This window comes from Littorina saxatilis, linkage group LG10, assembly GCF_037325665.1.
Source record: "Littorina saxatilis isolate snail1 linkage group LG10, US_GU_Lsax_2.0, whole genome shotgun sequence".
Lineage (NCBI taxonomy): Eukaryota > Metazoa > Mollusca > Gastropoda > Littorinimorpha > Littorinidae > Littorina > Littorina saxatilis.
The window spans coordinates 46,506,160-46,526,241 of NC_090254.1; the positions used below are offsets into that span (position 1 = coordinate 46,506,160).

The 20,082-nt window shown below is 46.0% G+C and overlaps 1 protein-coding gene across 1 annotated transcript; it reads right to left on the reverse strand.

Moving 5' to 3' along the window:
* Positions 1–1,586: 1,586 nt before the first annotated feature.
* Positions 1,587–19,983, reverse strand: LOC138978956 (uncharacterized). Its single transcript, XM_070351771.1, has 3 exons — positions 18,984–19,983; positions 7,933–8,160; positions 1,587–7,183 (listed from the first exon to the last, which is right to left on the reverse strand). The coding sequence occupies exons 1-3, from the start codon at positions 19,476–19,478 to the stop codon at positions 2,024–2,026; spliced, it is 5,883 nt and encodes a 1,960-aa protein (XP_070207872.1). The 5' UTR covers positions 19,479–19,983; the 3' UTR covers positions 1,587–2,023.
* Between the last annotated feature and the right edge of the window lie 99 nt (positions 19,984–20,082).

Sequence of the window (20,082 nt, forward strand, 5' to 3'; positions counted from 1 at the left end):
TACAAGATCACACTATAGATCCACTTGAGCAATGACTGATGTGTCAAGTCGTTGTTCTACAAGATGACACTATAGATCCACTTGAGCAATGACTAATGTGTCAAGTCGTTGTTCTACAAGATCACACTATAGATCCACTTGAGCAATGACTGATGTGTCAAGTCGTTGTTCTACAAGATGACGCTATAGATCCACTTGAGCAATGACTGATGTGTCAAGTCGTTGTTCTACAAGATGACGCTATAGATCCACTTGAGCAATGACTGATGTGTCAAGCCGTTGTTCTACAAGATCACGCTATAGATCCACTTGAGCAATGACTGATGTGTCAAATGTCATATTTTGGTCAAAAGTATTAACAATATTTATGAATCCATATTAGTTAGAATTACTTTTATTTTTTACGAGTGAACATACAGAAACATGCACTTTTTTGTAGTCTCGGCTAGCCGCCTTAATGTGCGTAAGATTCCGCCTTTGACGCCACAAGTCTTGAAGCGAAATGATTGTGTGTTCAATCAAGACTTTCTTGTCGTTTCACTCTCTCCATCTTTCTCTTTCTAAAGGTTAAATTTGCCGTTTTCAGGGTTTTTAAATTACTCAAGAGTAAATAATTGAGTACCATAATTCAACATTGACACTTTCACTAGTTCCTCAACAATTCAAAATGACAAACATGAGCATGAAGTTTTGAACACAAGTCCTGTGCCAAACAAGGACAGCACATGTCTTACTTTCACTAGGTCTAATTTTGTATCTTTCTCTTTCCAGACAAAATGTAAACATGATCTAAGACAATACAAGCATGTATAAACCTAATACAGTATTGTTACAATACAATCACACATTGACATCCTTTCAATGGACGACAACAAAAACAAATCTGAAGATATTTGTCTGCACAGTTGTATGAAAGTTGGAGCCTGTATTAATGTGTCTGCACAGTTGTATGAAAGTTGGAGCCTGTATTAATGTGTCTGCACAGTTGTATGAAAGTTGGAGCCTGTATTAATGTGTCTGCACAGTTGTATGAAAGTTGGAGCCTGTATTAATGTGTCTGCACAGTTGTATGAAAGTTGGAGCCTGTATTAATGTGTCTGCACAGTTGTATGAAAGTTGGAGCCTGTATTAATGTGTCTGCACAGTTGTATGAAAGTTGGAGCCTGTATTAATGTGTCTGCACAGTTGTATGAAAGTTGGAGCCTGTATTAATGTGTCTGCACAGTTGTATGAAAGTTGGAGCCTGTATTAATGTGTCTACTCTTAATCAGAATGGGAAAGCCAACCCCTCTGAGACCTCAATCTAGCACTGCTCTTACAATGAGAGACTTGCATACAAAAGATAACTAAAAGAACTAAAACAAAAACAACAAGAGGACAGGGTAGTGTGTGTGAGTGTGTGTGTGTCACTGTGTGTGTGTGTGTGTGTGTGTGTGTGTGTGTGTGTGTGTGTGTGTGTGTGTGTGTGTGTGTGTGCCTGCGTGCATGTGTGTGTGCGTGTGTGTGTGTGTGTGTGTGTGTGTGTCACTGTGTGTTTGTGTGTGTGTGTGTGTCTGTGCCTGCGTGCATGTGTGTGTGTCTGTGTGTGTGTGTGTGTGTGTGTGTGTGTGGGGGGGGGGGGGCATGCACTATGCGTTCATGAGTGTGCATGCATTTTCTTCTCCATGCATGTAATGTCTAGTAAGCAAGTGGTCCTCAACTCATCCACGTTACAATCGTGATGCAATGCACAAGAGAAAGGCAATAATACAATATAAAAGTTCTCATCGTCGCTGCCTAGGAAATCATCAGCTCCCATCAGTCTCAAATATCAAAGGAAGACTAAGAAAACTTATCAGAAAATAAAATGTCCAATCAACTTCACAAAAAATACCTGAAATAAAAAGTCCACTCAAGCCAAGTACCCTATGAATCATCCATGGTGACCTCTGACTCGGTGTCAAGCAATATCCTGTCGTTCAGTGTCGTCAAGCAATATCCTGTCGTTCAGTGTCGTCAAGCAATATCCTGTCGTTCAGTGTCGTCAAGCAATAATCTGTCTGTCAATGTCCCTCATGTACCTGCCTTTGTTGTTCTGCTGCTGCCGGTGGCGCCCCTGATTGACACGAATCTGCAAGCCTTCCGCCTTGGCCTTAAAGAGCAGACGTGACCTGTTTCGGTTCTGCAGTCTGCTCCTGAGATCAGGGTGGCAGTGGGCTGCTCTGGCCTGAATCAGGTCACCCACATCTTCAAAAGGACTTCCAATTCCTGTTCCATCACCTCCATTCACGTCTTCAAGGTCATCTTCTTGGAAATCACCGTCAAACTCTCCTCCAAATCCATCTCCATAACCGTCATCGTAGTTTCCGTAACCTTCCTCCAAGTCTCCATAGTCGTTGCCATAGCAATCTCCTCCGAAGTCATCACCATAGTTATCGTCATAGTTATCGTCATAGCCCCCTTCTTCATGAAACTCTTCATCATCTTCATCCACAGCATCATACAGAGGCTGACCTTCAAAGCCAGTGTGATCTTCAACCCCTGGCAAGTCAAGGTCACGATATGGCGGAAGTGACTCATTTTCTACAGCAACAGCATTATCACCAAAAGCTGCTTCCTCCCCGGGGTTAAAAACCATCTTGATCTTAATCCCCGGAGTGTGTTCAAGTCTATCTCTGGAGTCTCTCCTTCTTGAGTCATTGCCTTCCCCTGAACGCACACTGCGCTGCCTGGAGTGAGATGCGTTGTACCATTCACCACTGTTGCTACGGTGACAACGACTCTTTCTGTCTCCTGTTCTGTTGCCAGGGGACCATAACCGAGGAGACCGCTGAAATGTGTCCTTTTCATCGCGCTGTGCATGATTCCTTCCCCTTCTGCGCGCCTCGTCTCTGGTGATCTCTCTGTCTCTACTTCTCTGTCTGCCACTGCTGGAGTCTCTGCTATGGCCTGAGTCTCTGTCTCTGCAGCCCGGGTCTCTGTCTCTCTGAACTTGGTCTGTATCTCTATGACCCGGGTCTCTGTCTCTAATTTTGCGTCTGCCACTTTTGGTGTCTCTGTTGTGGACTGGGTGTCTGTCAGTGTGGCGGTCTCTCAGTGTGGTGTTTCTCCCCTGTTCTCTGGGTGGTGATATTCTCTTCCTCTTGGCCGACCCGGTGTGTCGTTGCTGTCTCTCGTCCCCTCTCCTCTTGCGCGCGTGGAAATATTGCTTTGCTTGGTCTTCGCCACACAGGCCCGGCGCCGAGTCTTTAGTGTCATGCTCCAGCTCAATGGTCGGAGGCTGCACATCGAACATCATGTGTGGAATGCTGGATCCCGGATCTCCGTGTGGGGAGGATCTGCAGCTGCCGCTGACATGCCGCGCTCTGTCCAGCAGGTGGTTGATGTTCTCCCTCAGGTGTCCACCATCACCACCGTCAAACCCTTCTCGTCTACATCGGTCGAAACTGGAGGAGTCGCAGCTTTCCTCTGCCCTCAAGTCACGACCTTCACTGCGGTGGAGTCGTGGAGGTGTCGGCCCATGACTGCGACCGCTAAAATCAGAGCTGTGCGGCTGGCTTTCACGGTAGACTTGAAAGTCATCCAGACGGTGTCTGTCCTCACGACGTTGTTCATGCTGGTTGTGTTGTTCGTGAAGAGGAGAGAGGTTTGACGGCAAGTATCTCTGGAATTCATCCTGGCATTGTCCAATGAACAAAGCATCATGTCTGTTCTCATCTCTCACATCCTGCAGGGGTTCTTGCCTACTGTACCTTTCTTCCTCGCTGCAAAGCGAGTTGAACAAAATGTCCGGCTGTGTCACCGACCTTCCTGTACCGTTCTCGCTAACCTTGCTGTGGGCTCTCTTCCAGTCTTCATAATTAGCAAATTTCTTGGGAGAAACCGTCGGCCCTCTGCCTATGGGGAATGCATCAGTCCCACACGTTTCAGACACGTCTCTGACATTTCCCTGCCTGACTCCGTCGCACCATTCTGGCTCCTCGTCGGCTGGTCTGTGTTGATGATGCTCTGTGTCCTCAAACCCTGCGTCGTACCTGCCAGGTATGACGTCTCGCTCCCTGTATCCACGCTCGGTGTGCAGGTGGTCAAAGGGAACGGGGGAGGGTCCGAGACGACAGTGGACGCTTCCCTCGACTGACCGGTCCCGGAACCCAAGGCTGCCGTGATGAGAACCAACCGGGGATCTTTCCCGAATCCTGAAGTTCTCAATTTCACGCTCCCCTGAGAATGGTGAGGGTCTGTCGCCAAGCTGTCGATGACCGTCAAAAGACCCCTCCCTGCTTGTTAAGGTGTCCGTCACGTTGGCTTGCCTCAGTTCCTCTCTTCGCCTCACATAGCCTTCACTCCCACCACCCAGGCTGCCACCCCTGGAAACTGAAGCGTAATGCCTGTGTGTGGAGTCGGTCTGCTGCTGCCACATCCTTTGTGAAGTGGGGCCACGAGCGTCCTCGTTGAAGGGACGTTGGCTTCCATTCAATGACCCAAGACTTCTCTCCTGACTTCTCTCCTGACTTCTGCTGCGCCACCTGAGGGCTGTGAGTTTTGGTGGTTCCGCTCTGCTCGTCACGCCGCTATCAAACATATTCTCATGGGGTCTCGAGTCTTCTCTTGTAGGGGAGCTAACACTGCGGAAGAGAGAACGCCTCTCTGTGAAACCTGAGCCGTTATATTCTCCTCTGTTCACGCCATCAGAATGAGCGCTTCTTTGATCTGGACTCAACCTTTGAGACGTTTTCCGCGGACCAGGACTTGACCTACCGTGACCTTGGCTTGACCTCTGTGGACTGTGGTTTGACCTTGGAGCACTTGACTGCCGTGCGCTGTGAACTCCTCTATCCTGAGAATTGTCTCCCTGGCTGATCCTGTCGCTGACTGCTTTTTCGTGTTCGTCACACGAATGGTGATCACTCATGTCGCCCTCAGAGCTGTCAATCAACTCTAACTCCTCCTCCTCCGGGCTGTCAACATTGTCGTACTCAATCCCACCTGCCTTGATCTCCTGCCCACTCCGACGCCTTTTCCTGGCGCCTCGCTTGCCCTTGCACCGACACTTGCACCGTTTGTCTCTGTCTGATCTACTCCTGCCTTTTCTCTCCGAGCCCTGTTTGTCCGTCTTTGCGGCCGAGTCTGCCTCCTCCAGGTCTTTCTCTTCCACTCGCACGCTCCCTCCGCCTTCCCCCGCACCCAAGTGGGACTTGGCCGTCATCTCTTTCACAGAAGAGTTGCCAGGGGAGTCCAGCATTCTGCTCAACATGGCCGTGGTTGGCATGTGGTTGTAGTCAAACAACATCGGCTCTTCAGGCACCACTGGAATCATCTTCTTTGAAGCTGCGTCTGCATCGTTTTCCGAATCGGAAATCTGGCCGTCTGAAAGGTACTGCAGCTGCTCAGGGCTCTTTCTGACACGTTCGTCATTGTCACTCTCACCATCCACATCATCCAGCGTCATTTTCATCCGACCTTCATTATTTACCTGGCTTTTCACGTCAGCGGTGAGCTTGTCGGGTTGGGCCAGTTCCGACAGGTAGGACACGAAGTGCGACTCTGGCTCAGCATCCCGGGGGCCGCGAGAGTGCAGCTTCTGCACGTTGCTGATGAGGCCCGCGATGATGCTCTGCAGGTTGGTTGCCAGGGGTGATGCTGTGCTTGGCGACGGATCGTTGGACACCAGGGGTGCAGGTTGCGTCACACCGCTGGACGTAGAGGCACCCGAAGATTCCACATTGCTGTTTGTTGTCGCTGATGTTTTCTGTTCATCAGTTTTGGCAGGAGTAAAGTCTTGGGCCTGTTTTTGTCCAAATACAACACCCACACAAGATTCAGGAGCATCTACTACCTTGCTGCTTGGCAAATCAGGTTTGCTGCAGACCGGCTGAGGTTTGGTCTGGACTTGAGGCATCACACTGACCACGGGTCTGACCGCTGCCCTTGCCCGGCAGAAGCTGCCGTCACTGTCGCTGGCCGGTAGAAAACTCCGCTCCTTTGGCCGTCCAAACAAGAGATCCTCTGTCGCTCGTCTTGCAGGGAAGTGGCACTTTGTTTTCATGCCTTGCGTTGTGTTGATAGCTGCTGCCTCCACTGATGTTTCCATGCCTTGTGTTGTGTTCTTCACCTGGGTTGTGTGTATCGCTGGTGCTTCTACTGATGTTTCCATGCCTTGTGTTGTGTTCTTCACCTGGGTTGTGTGTATCGCTGGTGCTTCTACTGATGTTTCCACGCCTTGTGTTGTGTTCTTCACCTGGGTTGTGTGTATCGCTGGTGCTTCTGCTGATGTTTCCACGCCTTGTGTTGTGTTCTTCACCTGGGTTGTGTGAATGGCTGGTGCTCCCACTGATGTCTGGGTATTCTGAAACTGTACCCAACTCTGAGCTACAGCAACATTTTCTGGAAGCTGGGAAGAAACCTTCATTGCCGTTTCTGCATGTGTGGTGGCAGTCACTGCTGGTTTCTTAGGATTTTGAAGGTAACTGAACGGGTTAAAAGGGGTGGGCAAAGTTTCTTCTGCTTCAGATGAATCGCAGTTCTCCTTAGACTGCGCAGTATCAAGACTTGTATCTTCCACACCGTCACTGTTCACAACATGACCTCTTCGTCGAGAAAACAACGTTTGATACACTTTGGGTGTACAGCCTTCTGCCCCTTGTTTCTCTGTAGCAACAGAAGATACATGATACGACCAGTTGCCATGGTTTCTGTTAGATGGGGGGCTCATTAGGCCTGGCATGGGGCTGTTGCTACCTCTCCTTGACCTTGAACTGTCGCTGTCCTGCCCTGACCTTGACCCCCTCTCTCTACTCCAGGTTCGGTGACCTTTGAACTGCGGACTCTGACTGTCCCTCCCGTAGGGAGGTCTCTTTGACCGGTGACCCCCATCGTCTGTACCCACCCGAGGACTTGGTTTGCCTGACCTGGAACCCTCCCCCTCCCTCCCCACACCAGAACCGGGCCGGCCAAACCCTGATGTCTCACCGTCTTCGTCAAGGCAGGCCTGCTGTTGATCGCTGGGGCGTGTCTCGGCGCCGTGATCGCTGAGCTGTGTCGCCGGGCCGCCCCATCCCACAATGCTAGTGGAGGTGGGGAGGGAGGAGGGAACTGGACCCAGGATGCCGGGGAGGGGGGGAGGTTTCATCTCGTGCTGAGCGTCTTGCATCAACTCTGGCAGGTCCTCCACGTCGATGCCGTATTGGTCCAGGATGAAGATGATCTGCACACACAGCACACAGTGAGAATCGTGCATAAAACTACCCCCCACAGGGCTGGACCTGGTGTTTGAGACAGGTGTACTGAGTCTGAATGGGCTGTTGATATTCAGCATCTGAAAGGGGTATAAAGGGGTATTTGTTGGTTTGTAAACGACCACTGGAACAAAGTTTTAACAAAACATAATAATTAATTAAAAATAAAAACATCACATTTTTCATTACTTTAGTTTGTTTGACACTGAATTTCACACATTTGTGCTGCCCCAATGTCTATTGTGATCACTGTCAAACTGAAAACAGGGAAAAAGAAATATACAGTTATATGATCTGATTCTGCAAGTAGAGAAAATAGACTACTTTCAATTCATTATTTTGGTATCTGGTATTCATCTTATTACAAATCAGAAGCATCTCTTTTCCACTTACCAGACACAAATACTGATTCTCAATAATAATTGACAAGCTATACATGCCTGCTATGCTGTAAGTCAGACTAATCCACAATCTATTCATATCAAACTGTTCGTTGCCAGTAAATATTTGAATCCAAAACATTACTTGTATTTACTTGAGTTGACAACTTATAGTGTGCCCTTGATGTATAAATAAATACAACACACACACACATTGTTTTGTTGTTCTCCTGGTTGTAGTTTATTGAACGGCTTGTTGCTCTGTAAAGCAAGTCAGCCAGGACGTCGGGTGACCCCCTGCAGGTACACCCCCCCCCCCCCCCCCCCCCCAAACTTACCGAGGGATCAATCAGATCGTGCCCGCGGTTGCAGTTGTCGCCGAACTTGCACTGCCCGAAGATGAAGTTGCGACAGACGTGCAGCGCGTTGCATCGCAGACCCTTGCTGCAACCCTTCTTGCTGTTGTAGTAGAAACAGACGTTTGGCCGCGTCACCGGGCTCCGAGCACACTGACGCCTCACAAGGGTGCGTAACTCTCTCAGCTTCAGGTGGTCCATCAGGTGACTCTGTCATTGTGAAAGACATTGCTGTGCATGCTTTACTCTATTTCATGCATACTTTTACATTGCCATAATAACATGGATTTGATTTTGTTAATTTTAGAATTAAAGAGCAAAACTGTAAAAAATAAAATAAAATTGTATACATAAATTAGCAACCTTTTCTCTTCTAGTGCTTACGTTTAACTTTTTTGACATTTTAGTCTTTCGTCATTCGATTCTGAAAATGGACCAACACAATTATTTAATCAATATGTGCATGCCGATGTGGCATGCAGTCACCTACTTTTGTTGTAATTACGTTTGCTCAAGTCATTGCACGATGTAAAAAGAAGTAAACCGTGTTTTTATTGTGGCACCTTGTTGTGACCCGTTTTGTGGAGCGTTAATATTTTTACGTGAAATTCACGTGCTCCTTGTTCAGTTGTTGTGACCTGGTTTTGGTCGGAGCGTCACAAACTGCGTCGTTTAGTTCTAGAACACCGTGAGATTCACGTGCTTTTTTTCGTGTCTCGATTTTGAGGTGAGCCCTGCGAATCTGCGTTGCAAGTTTTAGAATACGTGTGACTCACGTGTTTTTAGCTTTGTGATGTCAGCTAGTTCCTTGGCCTTCTTTCTGTTAAATATACCGTTTTAAGTTTTGAGCATGCACGGAGTGCGTGATCGGTTACTGATTGGTTGTAAAATAGTAGTTTCACCCGATTCTGTCTTAGGAATGTTGTTGGTTGGTCAATCCGGTGACCTTTGACTTTTGAATAACTATTCCATGTTAGGTTTTTGTTTCCATAAATACCGCTGCTTGACTCCTGTCTCGTCAGTCGATCTGAGGGTTTTAGGAAGCGTTTGGTTTTGATGTAAACGTATGAAGGTTATTAAGTGAACCAACGGAGTGTTTCTTATGTTTTAACGTCAACGTAATGTTCTTGGAGACAGTTGTTTCTCAAGTGTGAATCGTTTTGTGCCCTTCGTTTGTGAGGCAACACGTTTTTGGTACTGCTGGTCAACCCACACAGCGCATAAGGTAATTTTGTTGTTACTTGTTTGTGTTGTGTTTTGGTCGCCATTTTGTAATGACTTTGTGAGTTGTTTATGTATAACGTGAGTTGAAAGTCTGACTTGTTGTAGTGTTTCTTTATTGTGTGTTCAACTGTTCTAGTGTTGTGAACGTACAGCAATGTTTTGTAGACGCTAGAAAGTCGCTAATGTTTATAATGATAACTTGTGTTTTCTGTGGTTAACGAAGTTCGAAGTGAAACGTTTTCTCCGACTTTTTCAGCCTTACGTTAAAAGAATTTAGGTAAAAGAAGCTTGCGGTCTGTGGTGATCGTTTGTAAACGGGCTTATTTCTTGTAACGTTATTGAGGGAAAGTGGATGAGTAAATATCTTGTTTGTGACTTTGATTAACGCAGGAACGTTGTCGTTAGACTTTTTTGGTATGACAGTTTGCTTTGTATTCCTGGCCTGATGAGTCAACGTTTTTGTATTTTTCTGAAAGTAGCCATTTTGGTTTTAAACGTATGTATGCTAAGTTTCTTGAGTATTCTTAGTGCTTATGGTATTGTTGAACGTACGGAACGTAATTCTTTATTGTTGTTGAACGTACAGAACGTAACTCTTTATTGTTGTTGAAGGACTAACCAACGAGTGTTTGGTAATTGTAACTTTCGTGTCTGTTTGTCTTCGCCTGTCTTGTGATTGTTTATTTTTCTTGTATTTACTTCTCGTGTCTTGTTAATGCATTTTAATACCTTTTGCCATGTCTAATAATTTGTTTTCTTTTCTCTTTTTCTTTCTGTCCATAAGTTTTTTACCGCAATAAGTAGTATCGCAATACGTAGTATCTCATTACGTAGTACTGTAACTATATATGCATTACTGATACCTTAGTGTCAGATGTAAAATAATAAACCAGTACTTTTGCGCGTTATCGCTTGTAACCTGTGTTTGTCATTTCGTATGAACAATATGTAGTACCAGCCTCGCTCACGAAGGCGCGCACAGTAAAAAACTTTAGTTGCTGTCGTCCAGTAAAAAACTTAGCTGCTGATGCCCAGTGAAGGAACTTTAGCTGAAGTTCAGCCAAGTGAATGTAAAGAACTTTTGTTATTGACGCTCAATGAACGTAAACGTAGCTGTTGATAACCAGCAAAAGACTTTATTGTTACCTGTCACTGTGTTAGTGAACCATAGTTTGACACAGATCAACTTGTCGGTTAGAGATCTTCCTACTCCATATCCGGCGCATCTTTTGTGACTTTTGTGTATTATCCCAAACGACCCTCAGATCGATTCATTTTACTTTTTAAACAGATAAACCTTATGTAGGTTTTTAGTGCTTTTGAATAAGCGAACATTGTAATGGAGGAGATTCCAGCAGATAAACCATTGGAAGCTTCAGGTTATGACATTAACGGCGATGAAGATGAACATTCTCAAAGGCCTAGGCGTGACATTAAGCCTACTGAAAAAGGTAGAGAGTACCAGATTGAGATCAAAACTAGAAACTTTGCAAGACAACGAACATTCTTGGAACGAGCAATCGGTGAGGTAGTAACAGAGCTTAACCAAGAAACTCCTAATCAAGAGTCGTTAACCAGTCAAAAACAAATTGTTTTGAGCATGTACAAGGATCTTGGTGACATAGAGAAAGGTCTTCGTAGTATTGGTAGCGGTGAAACCATTCAGGAAAGTTGGGATGATGTTCAGAGAACAGTTCAGAACATTATGTTTGACATTGATCGAGCTCTTGACAGACAAACGACTAGCGTGCAGGTGGCTAAGGAGCCTACTTCCAGGCATAGCAGTGTTACACCTAGCGTTGGGTCATCCACCCACAAGTCAGCCAGTGGTAAGACTGCCAGCCATAAAGTAGCTAGCATTACGTCAGCCATCCACAAGTCAGCTAGCCACAAGTCAGGTAGCAGGAGATCAGGTAGCCAAGTAGCTTCTCGCGCCGAGTCTCTCCGCTCTAAAAGTGTTAGCTCTGAAGACACTAAATTGGCTCTTAAACTAGAGGCTGCTTCCCTGGCCATAAAAGTGGAAGGTGACGCAATAAAGGAAGCTCAGTTTAGTGAACTGGATCTCTTACAACAACAATATGCTGAGAGAACAGCAGCTAGGCAGACTGAGGAAGCTGAGAGAACTGCAGCTAGGCAGACTGAGGAAGCTGAGAGAACTGCAGCTAGGCAGACTGAGGAAGCTAAGAGAACAGCAGCTAGGCAGACTGAGGAAGCTGAGAGAAATGCAGCTAGGCTGATCGAAGAAACTGCTAGGCAGGCTAAGGAAGCTGAAAAAGAAGCAGCTAGGCAGGCTAAGGAAGCTAAGAGAACAGCAGCTAGGCAGGCTAAGGAAGCTGAAAGAACAGCAGCTAGGCAGGCCGAAGACACAGCTAGGCAGGCTAAGGAAGCTGAGAGAATAGCAGCTAGACAGGCCGAGGACGCAGCTGAAGCAGCTCTTGAAGATATTAAACAGAAAAAGGCTTTGAGACAAATTCAGTCCACCGAATTGAAAATTAGCTTAAGAGAACAACAAGCTATGTTACAAGTATTGGAACAAGGTGAATCCGTTCAGCAGGATCTCCCTGATCTACCGTCAGTTGATTTGTTGAACACTAGGTTCCACCCTCGTCCTTTCGTTCCCTTGTACAGTCTTGTAGCCCCTCCTCTAAACAATGAACAAACAGCGATAGGAATAGGGACAGGTGCTGCCGTCATTGCTGACCAAGGAACACACCAGCCAGCCTTGGACGTCATGTCTGTTCCTGTCTGCCAAGCCGCCGTCATCGCTGACCAAAGGACACACCAGCCAGCCATGGACTTCACGCCTGTTCCTGTCTGCCAAGCCGCCAGCACCCGTGACATCTCTACTGTCAACGCTGCTGTCACCAACTTCGTCGCAGGAACCACAACGACTGAGCCACGACAGCACGCGTTACCTGTCGTGGACCTCGTCGTTGGAGTCAGCGCCTCTACAAGCGCCGCTACTACCAACAACGTCACCTACGAGGCGTACGGACCTCAACGTAGAGAGGATGTCAACGCCCCCCATCACGCCGGAACGAGCGCTCCTTTCATCCATCGGGAGCCCTTCACACCCAACTACACGACGGCTGCAACTACATCCTCCATGCGGCCTACAGCGCTGCTGACCACACTGCAGCACCCTCTCGGTGCATACACTGGTCAGCCGCCTCTGCACAACGTTGGACACTCAACGACAAGCGTCACAGGCTCTCGCCCGCCTGGTCTTGACCACACAGGCTGGTCTTATCACCTACCAAAGACAAGGGAAGGTGATGAGACGCAAGAACGACACACCTACTTCCCAGAAGAACGTCACCAACGCATGGACCACAGACGTTTTCAAGTTACCCCACCCTGTTTCCCCTATGATACCCACCTACATCCCAAACCAGAGCCTTTCGTGCCCACATTCCTGGACCCACATCAGACCACCCCCAAAGTTATTTGGGGAAACGAAAACGCAAGGCCCCCTGCGTACATGAACTTTGACAGGGAATGTCATGCAGATCGTCCATTTGCCTCCTACCCCCCGTCTGCGTACTACCAACGTCCACTTGCTACTCCTGCCAAGCAGGACACTCCTATGGACTCTCTCGCCAAAACCCTATCAGACGCTCTGATGATCAACCGTTTGCCGATGCAGGAGCCGTGCATTTTTGTTGGTGACCCTCTCCAATATCCAATTTGGAGATCGTCGTTTGCGTTCCTCATCGAGAGACAAAACATAACCAGCAGTGAGAAGTTATTGTATCTGCAACGGTACATCGGAGGTCAAGCAAAGGAGGCCGTGACCGGCTTCTTTCTGCTGAGAGAAGGTGATGCCTACGAGAGAGCCATGGAAGTGCTGGAAAATCGGTTCGGCAACTCATACGTCGTTTCGCAAGCTTTCCGGACCAAGCTGGACGAATGGACCCCAGTCAAAAGCAAGGATCCCAAGGGACTCAGAAGTCTGGCCGATTTCTTGCAGCAATGTTCCGTTGCTGCCCAGGAAGTTGGTGGACTGAGCATCCTGGATGATGCCCAGTACTTACGGAAGATCGTCGGAAAGCTCCCAGACTGGATGAGTCACAGATGGTCTAGAACAGTTGCTCGAACTAAGGTTGAAAAGAAGAGGTATCCTCTGTTCAATGAACTCGTGTCGTTCGTTACTCTCGAAGCAGACATTTCTAACGACCCTGTTTTCGGCTTGACAAGTGCATCGGGGACACCAAGAAAGTTCACAACGAACCTGTCAACCCTGACAGAGGATGTCACCGCATGTCTGCACTGTCAACTTCCGGACCATGACGCTGGGACATGTAAGGAACTCATAGTGAAGCCTCTGGTTGAGATACGAGATTTTCTGTTCAAGAACCGTATCTGCTACGGATGTCTCAGAAGTAAGGATCACCAGAGCCGTCAATGTATGCAGAAACAGACGTGCAAGAAGTGCAAGAAGGCTCATCCCACTTGTCTTCATGATGACAATTTCAAGTATCAGAACAGTATGAGTGAAAACAAAGGGGCGAGTGAACACAAGAACAATTACCGTACCTCTGCTGCTGACGTTCAAGAGCCACTGTCATCGTCGACCCCTACGGTGTCTGCTCTTAAGGCCAGCGAGGAAAACAGCATCGGTTTCACGTCTATGATCGTTCCCGTTCTCGTTTCCAGTGACTCTAACCCCAACGTAGAAGTGCTGACGTACGCACTACTGGACACTATGTCCAACGCCACTTTTGTAGTGCAGTCAGTGGCTGAAGAAGTTAAAGCCAAATCGCAGCCGACTACACTCAGGGTCTCCACACTGACTGAGGACAATGCTGTGGTCTCCGGCAGGAAGTACTCTGGATTGCGTGTCCGGTCTCCTTCCTCCAGTGAGCTTGTCAGGCTCCCTTCTGCCATCTCACGACCTTATCTGACCGTTGACCCCACTCATATCCCCACCTCAGAGACTGTCAAAGCTTACCCACATCTCCAACACCTGTCTCCTAAACTGCCCCCCTTGTACCCTGACTGCGAAGCAGGCCTCCTCATTGGCTACGACTGCGCTGAAGCCCTCATGCCCCTAAACGTTGTCCAAGGACTGCCATTCGCAGTAGAGACTAAGTTAGGTTGGAGCATCGTCGGCAAGGCACCGCATTCCGTCGCCTTTGATGGCATAGCCTCGTCCATGCGCGTCATCGTCAAGCCAGGATCGAGGGAAGAAGAACGTGTAGCTCACGTCTACAAGGTACAGGTGGACGAAGTCTCGTGTACTGACCCATTACATGTTATGGAAAGAGACTTTGCAAGTGACTCAGGATCCATGTCCCAGGACGATGTAAAGTTTGCGAAGATCGTGAAGGAAAACGTGAAGATCAACGAAGCTGGTCACTACGAGATGCCCTTACCATTTCGACCAGAGAAACCGTCCCTCCCCGACAACAGAGGTGCCGCAGTCAAGCATCTGAAGGGCCTGAAACGCCAGAAAAAACAAGGGTACCGTGATGACTGCGTCAAGTTCATGACATTAATCTTGTACGGACTGATCGTGACGTGTTTTGCCTCTAGGGCAATCCACATTGAAACCCTGGATGACATGTCAAGTGATTCCTTCATCAACGCCCTACGCATTGTTGTCTTGCATGACCAGAACTGGTGCAGATCAGAGTGGTGCATGGCTCGTGTAATCGAGGTGATGCCTGGATCTGATGGACTGGTCAGACGAGTGAAAGTACATATTGGAACAAAGGCTCTAGACAATCACGGCCGTCCCACTGGTGATAGTCGCATATTAGAGCGACCTATTCACAAAATGACTGTGTTAGTAGATCGTGAAAATCACAAAGACAAAGCTGTGTAAGCGAACTGAAAGAACATTGAACTTTGGAGTGTTTTTCCAATTTGACAGTTGTAGATTGTTGCAGTTTGTTTTTATACCAGATGATGTAACAGACATTTATGGTTTAAGTGGTGCGGTTTTTTTTTTATGCCGTCGAGTAATGACTAACGGCATTTAGTTGAAACGAGATGTGTTGAAACACTGAAAATGATTGAACCGTAATATTGCTGTGTAAATGTTTTGCAACACAATGGTTTTGAGTTGTAAATTTGAAATGTCTAAATCTGCGTTATTCTTCTTTTGATATAAGGAATGTGTTTGTACAAAGGTTTTTTGAAGTAAATTATATTAATATAATTTCCGGTGGGAGTGTGCATGCCGATGTGGCATGCAGTCACCTACTTTTGTTGTAATTACGTTTGCTCAAGTCATTGCACGATGTAAAAAGAAGTAAACCGTGTTTTTATTGTGGCACCTTGTTGTGACCCGTTTTGTGGAGCGTTAATATTTTTACGTGAAATTCACGTGCTCCTTGTTCAGTTGTTGTGACCTGGTTTTGGTCGGAGCGTCACAAACTGCGTCGTTTAGTTCTAGAACACCGTGAGATTCACGTGCTTTTTTTCGTGTCTTGATTTTGAGGTGAGCCCTGCGAATCTGCGTTGCAAGTTTTAGAATACGTGTGACTCACGTGTTTTTAGCTTTGTGATGTCAGCTAGTTCCTTGGCCTTCTTTCTGTTAAATATACCGTTTTAAGTTTTGAGCATGCACGGAGTGCGTGATCGGTTACTGATTGGTTGTAAAATAGTAGTTTCACCCGATTCTGTCTTAGGAATGTTGTTGGTTGGTCAATCCGGTGACCTTTGACTTTTGAATAACTATTCCATGTTAGGTTTTTGTTTCCATAAATACCGCTGCTTGACTCCTGTCTCGTCAGTCGATCTGAGGGTTTTAGGAAGCGTTTGGTTTTGATGTAAACGTATGAAGGTTATTAAGTGAACCAACGGAGTGTTTCTTATGTTTTAACGTCAACGTAATGTTCTTGGAGACAGTTGTTTCTCAAGTGTGAATCGTTTTGTGCCCTTCGTTTGTGAGGCAACACGTTTTTGGTACTGCTGGTCAACCCACACAGCGCATAAGGTAATTTTGTTGTTACTTGTTTGTGTTGTGTTTTGGTCGCCATTTTGTAATGACTTTGTGAGTTGTTTATGTATAACGTGAGTTGAAAGTCTGACTTGTTGTAGTGTTTCTTTATTGTGTGTTCAACTGTTCTAGTGTTGTGAACGTACAGCAATGTTTTGTAGACGCTAGAAAGTCGCTAATGTTTATAATGATAACTTGTGTTTTCTGTGGTTAACGAAGTTCGAAGTGAAACGTTTTCTCCGACTTTTTCAGCCTTACGTTAAAAGAATTTAGGTAAAAGAAGCTTGCGGTCTGTGGTGATCGTTTGTAAACGGGCTTATTTCTTGTAACGTTATTGAGGGAAAGTGGATGAGTAAATATCTTGTTTGTGACTTTGATTAACGCAGGAACGTTGTCGTTAGACTTTTTTGGTATGACAGTTTGCTTTGTATTCCTGGCCTGATGAGTCAACGTTTTTGTATTTTTCTGAAAGTAGCCATTTTGGTTTTAAACGTATGTATGCTAAGTTTCTTGAGTATTCTTAGTGCTTATGGTATTGTTGAACGTACGGAACGTAATTCTTTATTGTTGTTGAACGTACAGAACGTAACTCTTTATTGTTGTTGAAGGACTAACCAACGAGTGTTTGGTAATTGTAACTTTCGTGTCTGTTTGTCTTCGCCTGTCTTGTGATTGTTTATTTTTCTTGTATTTACTTCTCGTGTCTTGTTAATGCATTTTAATACCTTTTGCCATGTCTAATAATTTGTTTTCTTTTCTCTTTTTCTTTCTGTCCATAAGTTTTTTACCGCAATAAGTAGTATCGCAATACGTAGTATCTCATTACGTAGTACTGTAACTATATATGCATTACTGATACCTTAGTGTCAGATGTAAAATAATAAACCAGTACTTTTGCGCGTTATCGCTTGTAACCTGTGTTTGTCATTTCGTATGAACAATATGTAGTACCAGCCTCGCTCACGAAGGCGCGCACACAATAAAATAATGAAGAATTAAGAAGTTGATACTTTTTACTTTTGTGCACATACATATATTGGGATTCGTTTCATCCTTAGCACTCTTTTCTCTTACAACAAGCAGTGTATGAATTAAACATTGGATGTCCTTTCTTTGAGTCATATGACGTCAGATGCCGACTAAAACGTTTAGGTGGCTGGCCGACACTACAGTGCACATTTGTTTGCGTTCAATTGTTATATTAAAAGGAATTATAACTAAATTGGAGTGATACACTTTTTTTTTTTTTTTTTTTTGGGGGGGGGGGCCCAGAGGGCTTTGAAACAAAGATATAATTTTAACAAAAAAAGGTAAAAAATCAGACAGTTAATATACAAATTGAGCGGACAAGTACAACAATACTATACAACCAAAATAAATTGGCAATATACACTTCCATACATACAAACAAAAATAAACCCTAACACAAATTAGGTAATCGTATTTTTGACCAAAATACAGTATTTCACACAGATAATACTGTCTTGATCTGTGTAAAATGTATTTTGGTCAAAAATACAAATTAGATATATATATATACAGTGGAACCCCTCTCTAGCGACCTTGAAAATGTTGACAAAAATCGGTCCCTATGGAGGGGGGTCCTTACAGAGGGAGGGGGCGGGGTCAGGGGGCCACAAAGAAAGTCCGATTTTCTTAAAAAAAGAAAACAGAGAAGTTTGAGTTGCTGACGACCGTTTCCTCAACCAAACTGCTTCGATTTCATGTTTGACACTGTCGATGGTGTCCACCAGTTCTGGTGCATGTTTCAAAGCAAAAAGAGTTACCGTATTTGACGGATTACAAGACGCACCCCCAACTTTTAAACAAAAAATTGGGACGAGCCACGTATAGGCCGAGTCTCTATATTAGCCGCCGTCAAAAAAAATATAATCAGATCGTGTCAATCAATCAAAACAACCAGGGAAACAAAAGTACGGTATTTGGCGAAATCGGCTCCGAGAATAAACAAGTGAAACAAAGAAGAAAAGTGAAAAAGTTTGAAGAAAAATATCACACACACACAATTTATAACCAACACACACATGTAGTCCCGCCCGGAATAAGCTTTTTTGGGATGATTTACGACTTTTGCGCACATCTCGAGCAGACGAAAACACAACATGGCGGCTCTCGCTCCTCCAACTATCGCGAGACACACAAAAACGAAATCTCGCACACGCGAGATCCTCATACATCCGGTGTTTCTCTGTACGCCGTCTTGTCACGACGACTTGTTGACAAACGAAGATTCGCGAAAGAAAGAGAAAAGCGCTGAGTCTTGAGTAGAGAGCTAATAAAGTACCGGTAATCGCTAATCGAGCGAAATGAAAATCCGCGGCGACTTCCATTAGGTGAATGCTATTCAACTGGTTATAACCGGTTTGTCAGTGATGCGTTACGCTGACTGAGAGTCTTGGCTTTGTCAGACCACAGGCAGAGGTATCGTTCACTGGACCACCACTATCAATCATAGTGGTGGTTCAGTGAACGATACCTCCGCCTGTGGTCAGACAAAGTCGTTACACAAGCTGCTAGGTCGGTCCTTAGACGTTAGAGCGGGGTGGTCGCTACACTGGTGACAACTATATAAGGAAACACATCGGTTAAAAAAAAAAGGGTCGTTGTGGCGGGGTAGTCGTTAGAGAGGGGGGTCTTTGTGAGGGGTTCCACTGTATATATATTTAGAATGAAAGCGCTGCTAAAAGTGCCAAAATGTGCACTCAATCGCTTGTTGAAGAAAAGTTAAAAATAGATTGACATCAAAAGCCAGAATAATTATGTCATCCTTTACTCTGTATGTCTCTGCCGCTTACGTTCGAACGTGGAATTTTGAAAGCATATTTATATATAGCAAGCTCACCGTGAGCACAGCACGATTGTGGTCGTTGGCCAGCTTGTGGCCGAAGTGACAGAAGACCTTGGCCTTGGTGCTGAACTCACACTTCCCCGACAGGATGTAGAACTTGCACACGTGCAGACAGCCGCACTCCCCGTCGTCCGGACACGACCCCGCCCGCCTCACGTGCATGCTGCACACTCTCACCTCCGGTGTGACCTCCACCTCAAGGTCGTCTGTCTCCGCCCCATCGGAGCTGACTTTGCGCAGCACAAAGCTCTGCGGGTAGGCTTGACAGAATGTTGTCAGTTGCTCCACGCTCTGAACGCCGGAGCGAACGAGGGGCTGGTAGTGTTTGGCGGCGAGGGCGGAGAGCGTGGCCTTGCCCTTGGTCTTGCACAGGATGCTGATGAGGAACTTGGCCACATCGCCCCGGGTGAAGGAGGAGGTGAACTGGTCTTCATCCTCAGCAACGTCTGCCGCGCTCAGGTAATAATAGGGCTTGGCACGCCGGTCCATTCTGCTCAGGTACTCTATACTTGGTCCCTATTTAGCAGCACATCATGTTGCATAAAACTGAAAACTTTGCAAACTTTTATCAATCATACTAGTGATGTACTGAACAGTTGGTCCTTATTTAGTAGCAGAGTATGCGACATAAATCCTGAAACTTTTTAACTGTTTATCAATGCTTTTCACATCACATTTTATACCCTTTCACGTCAACCGTTGCAGCTATAGTCTGGTCTCCATACTCAACAAAATGTGCAGATCTATGCAATCCTCCCTGCAATGAAAATTAAAACTCAATGCACTTGACATAATAGTTTCCAGACAAAATGTGCACTGAATTAAATGCAAGCTCTTGCCGAATGTCACATTTCTTAGTTCACACTGTAGGCTATGAGGTGTAGCGCGTCAAGACAACAAGACCAGGCCCTGCTGTAGCCGTGGTTCAGTGGTTGTGACTTCCACAACTGTGTTGACAGTCCGTCACAACAACACCTCTACTTCACCTGTACATCACCTGCAACACAAAAATAATCATTATAAATATAACATACATTTTTACATGAGACTCTCTATACCGTGGACCCCCCACCCCTATTTTGAGACCCTCCAA

What these genes read in the sequence shown, in the direction of transcription:
- LOC138978956 (XM_070351771.1), bottom strand. Translation starts at nt 19,478, where the DNA reads ATGGACCGGCGTGCCAAGCCCTATTATTACCTGAGCGCGGCAGACGTT. An exon ending in ACAATCGTGCTGTGCTCACG is followed by an intron (nt 8,161 to 18,983) that starts GTGAGCTTGCTA and finishes TCACAATGACAG; the next exon opens with AGTCACCTGATGGACCACCT. An exon ending in ACGATCTGATTGATCCCTCG is followed by an intron (nt 7,184 to 7,932) that starts GTAAGTTTGGGG and finishes CTGTGTGTGCAG; the next exon opens with ATCATCTTCATCCTGGACCA.